At 36.3% G+C, this 11564-nt stretch overlaps 2 protein-coding genes across 2 annotated transcripts; one reads left to right on the top strand and one right to left on the bottom strand.

Moving 5' to 3' along the window:
• Positions 1-621: 621 nt before the first annotated feature.
• Positions 622-6508, bottom strand: LOC112139883 (GTPase IMAP family member 2). The gene is made up of 2 exons (XM_024262724.2): positions 6068-6508; positions 622-1802 (listed from the first exon to the last, which is right to left on the bottom strand). Exons 1-2 carry the CDS (start codon positions 6072-6074, stop codon positions 1015-1017), a joined length of 795 nt encoding a protein of 264 aa, XP_024118492.1. The 5' UTR covers positions 6075-6508; the 3' UTR covers positions 622-1014.
• A 327-nt stretch (positions 6509-6835) lies between these two features.
• LOC112139890 (myeloid-associated differentiation marker homolog) lies at positions 6836-9740 on the top strand. Its single transcript, XM_024262729.2, has 2 exons — positions 6836-7055; positions 8670-9740. The coding sequence occupies exon 2, from the start codon at positions 8764-8766 to the stop codon at positions 9655-9657; it is 894 nt and encodes a 297-aa protein (XP_024118497.1). The 5' UTR covers positions 6836-7055; positions 8670-8763; the 3' UTR covers positions 9658-9740.
• Positions 9741-11564: the final 1824 nt, after the last annotated feature.

An 11564-nucleotide genomic window follows, 5' to 3' on the forward strand; every position in this document is an offset into this window, starting at 1 on the left:
GATCCAGAAACAGGTGGAGGTTAGAACTTCTGTGTTTAACATGATCCCATGCAACAATGCTGACTTAGAAGCAGATTGGGAGAAGCAGTTGAGTCTACAGTAAACTACTGGGGACGAACTCTTGTTTTTATCGAAGACCCTAATCTGAACCATTTAAACCAGGGGTGTCAAACTTCAGGCTTCGATGGCCAGCCTCCTGTTGGTTTAATAGAATTTCTGCCTTATCTGCTGTTGATTACCTGTATTAGGTGTGTCTAGCTGATAAGGAGCTTCAATGGCAGGTTAGTTGGGAAACGTGAAGGACACCAACCATCGAAGTCTGACACCCTTGAGTCAGACTGTGAAGAACAGAAATATGGTCTAATAACACAAAGGAGAATAGAAAATCCACGTTCAGTATTTTTTATCACAAGACAGTCTTATTTTCTTTAGATGTACTTTAAGTATAAAAAAAATTGTCACCTTTACAACCTTTTTGTAAAATCTAAAAGCAAACCTCCCTAAATAGTTAGTTTATTTGAATCTATATATATATATATATATATATATATATATATATATTGTTCCTGAGCTCCAGCATTTCAACAGAAATCCTCTAACTTAATAATAAATAATCCAAGAGATATTCAACAAATTTTAATGAAGAATTCTGATTGAATCAGTGAACACAAATATTTTCTTCTAGAGTAGCACTTTAGAGATTAAAGAAAATTCATACCAAAAAAAGACAATTGGTTAAAACTATGTTCAGAAGCAGCAGTCAAATAATCCAGTTCTTAATCAGAATATTTTCACTAAAAATAAAAGATTGCATAGAACAAACACCAGAGAAATAATACCAAACATATTTAAATTTTTAGCAGAAATAAAAGTTTTGAAGCTAGAAAAAAATCTAATTAATGTTAAAAACAAAAATATTTAAAATCTGTTTTCTCTGACTGAAATAATTGTTTAGTCAGAGGCAGAAAGTGATATGATAGCCTTTAAATGAAGGTGCAGAAGATAAGTGCTGTTTTATTTATGATTCTGTGTGATCTGTAAAGACCTTCTTCTGTAATTAAAGATCACACCTATGACCATGACAACACCAAGAAACACTCTTATTGGGTATCTCCTCATGAACTTGATTATGTAATAAAATAATCTTTTCACTGATGGGTTTTGTTTTCTTTGACAGGTTTGAATCATCTCTGTGGTGTAGCATCCTCCTCCAGCTTGTCTCACAACCTCTTCTATCGTTTGGATCAGTCCTTCCACCTGCTTCTGGTTGTTCCTGTATTCATCCTGCTGGTTCTGGTTCCAGTATTTGTTGTCGACCACATGACAGCGTCCGCCGCACTTCTCCAGCAGGCTGCTCAGGCGTTTGTTTTGGGAGATGTACGTCTCGATCCTGGTGTTGTCAGTTAACTCATCGCCGTGCGTGAAAACAATGACACAGAACTTGAAAACCTCTGCAGAGAAATACTCCTCTATCTTTGCTATGACCTCTTCCTCCTGCTCTGTGAATTTTTCTGTTTTAAAGACAAGCAGAAAAGCATGGGGCCCAGGAGCGCACTCTGTGGTACACCTCAGGATCTCCTGCTTCAGCTCCTCTTCAGAGCCCTCTGTGCAAAAGAAGCCTGGAGTGTCCACCACAGTGATGTTTCTTCCATGAACAAACCCAGACCGGGCTTTACAGATACTGGGCTCAGACTTGACGAACTGTTTGACTGTGAACGCATCATTTCCTAATATGGTGTTTCCCAGACTGCTTTTCCCGACTCCAGTTTTCCCCAGCAGAGTGATCCTCAGAGTGTTTGGTGCTGAAAGCAAAGTAAATGGGTGTTTAGACAGAAACTGCTATTCTTTTTAACCTTCATTGGTGTTACTAAAAAGATAATACCAATAACGTTGTAAACATGCAAAAGATGGACTTCATGCAAAAAATGTGCATTTGATTTGATTTGATTTGATTTGATTTGATTTGTTTATTTTATTCCATTCATGAAGAGACAATTACATGAACATGTTCGTTACCTATCAACAGTCTACATATCTTCATGAGAGGAAAGGAGCAGTGAGAAGAATACAATTCTTATTTCAGTTCTGCCCCTATATTACATCTTAAAAAGAAAAAAAAAAGAAACAAAAAAAGAAACAAAGATGGCTTTTAGCGCCTGTCCCCACATACTAACTACACGTTACATATTCCTCAAGTTTTGTCTTTACAAATATTTTTTTAAATAATATTTTATCAGTACAGCTTTTCAAAAAGTCCTGTTCAGCATTCCAAACTTTTACCCCAACAAAAGAAAAACATGTCTGCTTTAAAGCAGTGCGAGCAACTGGAAACTTAAAATCATATTTCCTCCTGTGATTTTCCTCTTCTGAGGTGAAAACAAATAGTTTTTGCAGACTCTCTGGCATCTCTCTGTTTTTAACTTTAAGCATGCCTAATAAAGACTGCTGTTTTACTAAGTCCTCAAATTTTAACATTCTCGACTCCACAAATAAAGCATTTGTATGTTCTCTGTATCCAACTTTATGAATGATTCGAATAACCTTTTTCTGCTGTAAGTATAACGGTGTTAAATGAGTTTTATATGTATTACCCCACACTTCAACACAGTAAGTGAAATAAGGCAGTACAATTGAACAGTACAACATTCTTAAGACATGACAGGATAAGTAATGCTTAATCTTATTCAAAACAAATACAGTTTTAGCCACTTTACTTTTTATATATGATATATGTGACTTCCAAGACAATTTTTTGTCCAAAATTAACCCAAGAAATCTGTGCTCAGAAACTTTGTCAACTGTTACTCCATCAATCGATAGTTTTACGTCCTCCTGTTTTTTATTAGTAAAAATCATAAACTTTGTTTTTTCTAAATTCAGGGAAAGCTTATTATTAATAAACCAATATTTAAGTTTGACCATTTCTATTTCAATATTTTGTATTAAGTGACCTAAATTTTTTCCTGAACAAAACATAGCTGTATCATCAGCAAATAGAACAAGTCTCAATATGTTTGAGACTTCCGAAATATCATTTATATACAAAAGAAAAAGAATGACAGATGAAAATCTTATTCAGGCTTAATTAATATGAAAATAAAACAATATCAACCTGTGGGAATATAAAAATGGTCATTTGTGCTAGAAACACAACAAAGTTGGATGAAAACTCTAAAGCAAATTATTTTAGGAGCAGCCTGGAAAATAATTTTAAGAACCCAAAGCAATTCTGGAGGAAAGTGAATACACTTACGGGCAAATCTACTAGAGCTCCAGAAAATATGATTATCAACAATGAAATTATTAATGACCCACTTGAAATAGCAAATGCCTTTTGTCAGCATTTTTCTCAAACACCTCTGGTGCAATCTTCTTTTTCCCCCTCTAAATATGATTGCAACCCTCTACCACATAATAGTTCTTTTAAATTTACATCAGTAACCTCAGCTGATGTGTCCCAGGCTTTAAGCAGGTTGTCTTCTAATAGTGGACCTGGTCCAGATGGTATTGATGCTAAATTTCTTAAACTTGCATCTCCCATTCTATCCTCTCCTTTAGCTGTACTTCTTAATCTCTCTTTCTCGACCTGTGCTGTTCCTCCAGCATGGAAATGTGTTAAAGTAATTCCGTTACACAAAGGTGGTGACAGTCAAAATTTTAATAATTATCGACCCATTTCCATTATTAACAGCACTGTGAAAGTTTTTGAGTTAATTATTTTTAATCAACTCTCAAAGTTTATTTCTTCAAATAATATTCTATCTCAGTTCCAATCTGGTTTCAGAAAACATTTCTCCACCACTACCGCACTTGTGAAATTCACTAATGATATTTTTTCTAATTTTGACCACAACATGTGCACTGGTACAATTTTCCTTGATCTCACTAAAGCTTTTGATTTGGTAGACCATTACCTTCTTTTGGACAAATTATTTGCAGTCGGCTTATCTAATACTTCTCTTTTATGGTTTAGCTCTTATTTTCACCATCGCCGTCAGTGTGTTTTCTTTAGAGGAAGATCATCTAATTTCACTGCAATTAACAAAGGAATCCCTCAAGGATCTTCCCTTGGGCCATTATTATTTTCCATTTTTATCAATGACCTGCCAAACTGCTGCTCAAAATGTAACATTCATCTTTATGCAGATGATACTATTATTTACTGTTCAAAGCCAAGTGTCACAGAAATCAATTTATCATTACAGCATGATTTTGACTCTATTCAACACTGGTTAAACTCTAATAAACTTATACTCAACAAAGCTAAATCATACTCCATGCTTTTTCAGAAACATTCCATGAATTCAGAAGGAACACATCTTGATTTACATTTTCTTGACTCCTCTCGTCTTGAGGTTACTACATCCTTGAAGTACCTTGGAATTTGGTTAGAACCTAATTTATCATTTCAAACTCATATCAACTCTATCACAAATAAACTAACATACCACCTCAAAACTCTTTATCAGTCAGTTAACTGTTTTAATTTTCAAGTCAGGAAAAGACTCATTTCACAACTGCTACTCCCAATATTGGACTATGGTGATTTCATATTTTTTAATGCCACCTCCTCCTGTCTACACTCTTTAGATATAATTTACAACAGTCTCTGTCGCTTTATTCTTCGTTGTCCTTATACAACTCATCATTGTACATTATATAATAGTTTGGGTTGGTTATCACCATCGGGCAGACGGCAATATCACTGGTTACAGTTTGTTTTCAAATGTATTTACTTTGACTTTCCTTTCTATTTGAAATGGTACTTGGTACCCTATACTTCACAACATAATCTACGCCACAATAACCAGGTTTTTTTTTGTGTACCAAGAATTCACAAACAATCTGGTAAATTTGCATTTTGTTTTAAGGCACCAAATGACTGGAACAACCTCCCTCCATCACTACGCTCTATAAGATCCTTCCCAGCTTTTAGAAGAGCTCTTTTGGTTCATTTTGAACACACGTCCCATTGTTTTTAGTTTTCTTATTTGACATCGCCTTTTTTTAATTGTGTGTTGTATATGCATTTCTCTCTTTTTTTGCCAATAGGAAGCTATTATTTTTTTTTATTTATTTATTTAGTTTTTTTGTTTGATCTCTTGTAATGAATTGAGATGAGGAGGAGAGGTGTATTATGTGAGCCAGTGTGTTTTGTATGAATGTTGAATGTGTGAGTGTTGTTGTTGTTGTTGTTATTATTATTTTTTATCATTATTATTATATTTATTATTTTGTTTTTTGTCTTGTTTTTATCATCAAATTAGTTTGGTTAAGTTTCCACTGCTGATATTTCTTCTCTGCCATTCTTGGTTGTATCTGTTATTTTTTTGAAAAGGAGGACCCTCTCGAAAACGAGATGTTTCATCTCAAGAGGCTTTATCCTCCCATTCTTGATTTCAAATGTTAAATAAATAAATAAATAAATACTGAATCCAAAATCAGCTAAATCAATGGGAATTAGGTTTGGGATAAATAATCTTATAATAATTAAATCCAAAAAACAAACAAACAATCAAACACGAAGCAAAAAAAATGTATATATTGTTTTAAAATGTTTTTAATGACATAAACGATTAAATTGCCATCACAAAAAAGTAAAAAAGTCCAACAATAAACCAGTAGTCCTCAACCCCAGGCCATGGACCGCCACAGGTCCATGTGTCACTTGGTACCAGGCCGCAGACAGAAAAAACTAACTTAGATTTTTCCGTTTAGTTTATTTTCTGATCCTAAATAAAGTTTTATTTTGAAAAACATCCGCCATATTGGTCACGTGTCTTAAAATACTCAGCTGAGCCTCTTTTCTCTGCTTCAGAATCTGATGGAATTAGATTATGTTATGGCATATGAGTCTGTGTTATTTTAGAGTCGCCAGTAACATCTCAGGTGTTAAACGGTTACTAACACGTATCACAAACAACTCTTTCTTCACTTTCAGTGACTCAACATGATGTGTACTCTTTCATTCTGTGGCTCTTTACTCTGTTTTTTTTAGACGTTTTAAAACCAATGTGTTTTAAAAATGTTCTTGTGATCGCCTGTAGAAAACAGAAGAAAAACTCACCGGCCATGTTGAAGAGAAAAGAATCAGTGTATTTGTTCTTCAAGCATGTTTTTCTTCGGGTGCGCTCTGACTTCAAACCGTCTATGTTTCCACTTTCACTTTAGACTTTGCTCTGGAGGCGTTTTAAACAGGAGCCCCTCCCCCTTTGCACAAACAAAGCTCAGTCTAAGCTTTACAGATAAAGAACTTTAAGGGCATCGTGACACAGAGCTGCCCTGGAACTAGACTGAAATGATGATGATTATCTTTTTCACGCTGATCTACTAAGACTTGTTTTTATAGTCTTTATGTTTGGATCACAAGATCTGAAGTCTAAGAACATGTCGAGATTTTGCATGATCTGAATTCCGATAAAGTTTGTCATTTTTCATCTTGACACATAATCATTTGATGACAGTTTCACAGTAAAGTCCCAGACACTCTTTGTTATGCATTATTTTAATATACAGTAAAAGCACAATACTAAAGCAACAGTGATGCACCCACATTAAATGTGTTTTATTTGGTTTATTTAACACAGCAAGATTAACTTTTTTGTAGTACACACATTTAGTTTCTCTTTGTCAGGTTCAAACAACCTAAAACACTTTCAACATAACAGAGAAAGAAGACTCTGAAGAAGATTCTGGTATTTTAACTTGGCAAAGGTCATCAGCCCTTCTCCCTTCCATTTATCTTCATTGAAACATCCCTCCTTATCAGGGCAAGTCAGGCCGTTGAACTGAAAAAGAAACTTACAAATATGTCTTGCAACAGACAGTCAAGGTATAAAACATTACAAAAGCATCTGTGTGATAATTTATTTACATTAATTTCAACACCCTTATTCTGTTATATTCAGTTTGGTTATTTCTTTAATTTCATTTTCTCAGCTACCTGTAGAGTAACCTCCTGTGGGTATCTTCTTCACTGCATCTCTGAGAGGAAGCTGCAAAGAAACTTGCAGCGCATGAAGGATTAAGACGAACATCTGCGGACCAACAAATCGGTATGATCCATTCTGTGTTTCTGCTGCTTTCCTCTGGTTTAAAGTTCTGGGGTTTGGTCTGGAAACTGTAGCTGTTTTTTGATCAGAACAAACCGTGATGATACATGGAAGTCAATTTTCACTTTTAGGTCAATTCTATTTTATGACATTGAATCAGTGGTTTTCTCGCATGAGAACAGTAGATCAGGGGTTTTCAACTGTAATCTAGAGGTCCAGTTAGGAAAAAATTCTTTAGGTTAAAAATAATGTCTAAATATTCAGTGTAATATGTTTTTATGTGATTGAGTATCTAACTCTCAGTATTTAATGTCCCCAAAGAAACTTTCCAAATATGTCTTTGTGTTTGGCTCTTATTAGCTTTTAACTCACCTATCGCTCCGAGCAACTATCCACTTTATGTTTCGTGACAAAAAGCAAAATAAAACTTCAGAAACAGAAAATAAAAATGCGGAAAGAATCATTTGCATATGCATTTTTTTCTGTCTGTATCCCGGTACCAAGCAGACGTCAGACTGGTTCTGGTCCACGTCTTGGGGGGGTTGGGGACCCCTGATTTAATGGGAAAAGGCAGTATGTTGAAAAACCACAAGTTTGGGACACCAAAAAAGTGACGCGGAGGGGGCTCGATGTCAATGACACACATTAGTTTATTTGTTTTCATGTTCGAAATCAAAACCGCACCAAATCTGCAGTCTTTGGGTCCTTTCACAGACTCAGTCTGAGCTTTGATGGAGCCACACAATATTTACCTGTATGTCCTTAAGTATTACTAGATAAGTTAAAGTCTTAAACTCCACAGACCAATTTAAAGCCTGTTAATGCTCATAAAGCAAAGCTTGTTTCTGCAATATTACCAATAAACAAAACAGCTTTGCAGAGCTCAGACCTCTAACTTTCAGTTTTGATTTTTCATGGCTGCTTCATGTGTTTTTGAACACACAGCAGGAAATGGTGCACCAGCGTTACTGGCTAATGCATTGAGCAATGTGAAGGTGACATCCACCCAAAGACCAGTTACAGTTTGTGTTTGTCTAGAATGAGCAAATGTTCCTACTGCAGAAAATGCACCAAAACCCAGTTTTCTCTTTTTAACTAATCTATCTTTATTTATAAAACACGAGGTATACAATCACAAGCTATTCTCTGTATTCTCACTAAATCTCATCTGACCTTTAATTATCAAATAATAAGTAATGCATAAATCTGTTGCACTTGTAGCTGAGCACGTAAACCCTTCTCTTCTTACAGCAGCTGGAATCAGAGCATCTCTCCTCATCTTAGCTCATAAATTTATGAGATTTAAAGTCGTAAATTTGTGAGAAAAATGTTGTAAATTTATGAGATAAACTTTGAAGCACAAATCAAGAATTATGCATCCACAAATCCAAAGTTATTCAAATTTAGTAAATAGTTCATAAACATATTTTGTGTCGTGGATGGAGTGATTTGTTTTTATGAAATTCACCTGAAATAGAATCATTTCACTTTATAATTCATTAAAATTTATTTCCGTTTGGATTTGTCTTGTCTAAAGTATTAAAAGTTAATCTGACGTCAAATTGGACAAATATACTCAGAGTTTTATAACTTTACTTCTGTTTTCTCCTTTTGCAGAACTGGTGGCTTCATTGTCTGTAACCATCACTGCTTTACTTGAAGAAATCTGTGAAAGTCTGCCATATCTCCGGCCTGCACAAAGTCTCCCATCATGCCCGTGCTTGTGTCACCGCCCTCTAAGCTGTTCTGGGTTCGAGTTCTTGCTATGGTGTTCTCTTGTGTTGCATTCAGTGTTGCAAAGAAAGAAGCCTTTCTGCCGCGTGAAGGCATGTCTGACTGGTGCATGTTCTGCTGGGTGTTCAGCTTCACCTGCACCCTCATCGTGGTGCTGGGGGACCTGTTCAGTGTTGAAACTTTGATCCCGGTGTCCTGGTTGAATTTCTCCATCACTGTTGCCTGCTATGGTGCGCTCTTCTGTCTGTCGGCATCCGTCATCTTCCCACTGTTTTTCATCAGTAATGAGGTGTTCTACGACAACAAGATCTATGGCTTTCGCATCGTCTCCACGGTCTTCTCCTGTCTGGCAACAGTGGGATACACAATGGTGGTGAACAGGTCCAGAGCCAGTTCCACAGAGGTGGCAGGTTACATGACCACGGATCCGGGGTTGATGAAAGTGTTTCAGACCTTTGTGGCCTGTGTGATCTTCCTCCTGGTGAGCAACCCCGTGTCATACAATGGATATGGTCCTCTACAGTGGTGCTTAGCCGTGTACTGCATCTGCTTCATCCTCTCCATGGTTATGGTGATGATATGTGTGGGAGAGAGCACCGGCTGCCTACCCATTTCTTTTCCTAATCTCCTGTTGGCACACGGATTCCTGGGCGTTGCCATGTATGCGTCCGCCACCGTCCTCTGGCCTATGTATCAGTTTGATGAGCAATACGGAGGCAACAGCATCAAACACAGCCATGAGATCGCCGTGGCTGCACTCACTGGTTACAACCTCCTGCTCTACACGGTTGATCTGGCATACTCTGCCAAACTCGTCTTTATCACCATCAATCGTGAGGAAATTGAAACTACAGTCACTGTGCAGCTTTAAAGACAGAAATCTATGTTTACTCTAGGATTTTTACCTTAAAAGTTGGTGATTTTCATATGCATTTGCCTCATGTGTGTTCAGACATATGGAAACAGTTCAAACCTGTGAACGATATGCGTTAACCATGTTTGAAATTATCTAAATGTTCGCATTTATCCGATAAAAGTTTCAGTTATGAATTCAGAAACTGGACTTCTAAACAGAACTTTTTGTTGTCATGAAATGAAAGTAAAAACAGGAAGATTTCAAATGTTTTTGAAAACTGAGACACATTTGAACACGGGTGAAATTCTTGATAACTCTGTAAATAATAATAATAATGATTTGGAATTTGTTTGCTCTTTTCCTTCATAAAAGCATTAACATTAAGCTTCGCTTAATTGTTTAGTATTAATTGTATAACAAATCACAAGCCGCAATCCAGCACATATGTGTTGGAGAAGAGAAGATGGTATCTTCACATTGACTGCAGTCAAATGAGCCGCCGTTCACATTTCTGTGGTCAAATCAGCATCACTGGATTTTTGGTGTGAGTTTCATCCAATACTTACGGTAGCAGGACGGAGAACGCTGGAAAATCTCCACCAGACTCCACGGAGCTTCTTGATGTGACCACGGAAATGTGAACGGCGGCTCATTTGACCGCAGTTGGAAAGGATTGTAAATCAATGAAAGAGCATTTTGATGTTAGCTTTGATTATTTTATCAAGAACTCTGAGAAACCAATGATTGAATGTATTGATCACAGTCAATAAACATTGGAGAATTAGCTAAAAGAGTCTTTGGTGAACTGGAAGGAGAAAGAATCAGGATTTTGGAGGAAGTTCTGTCCATGAAGATCTTCACTTCCTCGTCCAGCTGACATCTGGATCAGAACCATATGGCTGGACATTATCCATATTGCTTGATGTTTTTTTTTTTGTTTTTTTTGCAGAAGCTTTATGGATTTTGGCTAAGAACTGCATAATCATAATTAAATCACCACTGGTAATGATTTTACAAAATAAAATAATACAGTTGGAGACGGAAAAATCTTACAGATTTTAGCTACTGTTTCAAGCTATTTTCTTTCAGCAACGGGTTTGTGCAAAGATTTTTCATGTGTCCTCAAGACATAACTTCAACCAATAAAAGGCAGGATGGAGATGTTGACCCAGTTCTCTATCTTTGGATCACAACATCTGAAAATGAGAACTGAAATCTAAGAAATTTAAAGATTTTTTCTGATCTGCATTCAGATAAGATCTGTCATTTCTCATCTTGTCTGACACTTGTGCAGCACACAGTCAAAATATGCTTTATAGCGTTCTTTACTATTTAAGTCAACCATAAGAAGCGGTTTATTGGGTGATCACAGAAAACCTTCCACCAAATCAACTGAGGTAACCAAATACTACATAAAAGAGGCCACACTCTTCACACAACCACAGCTTTCAGAATGGAAACTGCTCAGCTAATAGGCTCTCTATGTTACTTGGTTTATTTCATGTTTGACATCATTCCTAAGATGTTTAAAAAATCTGCAGTCTTTGGATCTTTTCACAGACTCAGTCTGAGCTTTGGAGGAGCTACAGAATATTTTAGATTTCGGCTTGAACCTGAGAGTATGTCCTAAAGATTTGGTAGAGATTTTAAATTCTTCAACTTCACAAACCAATTTAAAGTCTGCTGATGTTCAAAAAGCAAAGCGTGTTTCTGCAATATTACCTGGAAACAAAGCAGCTTTGAGGCTCATAACCCTTAAACTTTCAGTTTGACATGAAGTTTGAGGTTGAGGGTTTAATTCATTGGCATTCATTTCCTGTAAACAGGCTTTTAGCTATTTTAGGGCTGCTTCCTGCATGTGGAGGAAACAGTGCACAAGAGTTATTGGCCAATGCAATGAGCAAACTTTACTGCTGCAGAAT

Source organism: Oryzias melastigma, unplaced genomic scaffold (assembly GCF_002922805.2).
Source record: "Oryzias melastigma strain HK-1 unplaced genomic scaffold, ASM292280v2 sc00313, whole genome shotgun sequence".
Taxonomy (NCBI): Eukaryota; Metazoa; Chordata; class Actinopteri; order Beloniformes; family Adrianichthyidae; genus Oryzias; species Oryzias melastigma.

Excerpts from the sequence above, each read along its gene's own strand:
- LOC112139890 (XM_024262729.2), top strand. The coding sequence starts at position 8,764 with ATGCCCGTGCTTGTGTCACCGCCCTCTAAGCTGTTCTGGGTTCGAGTT.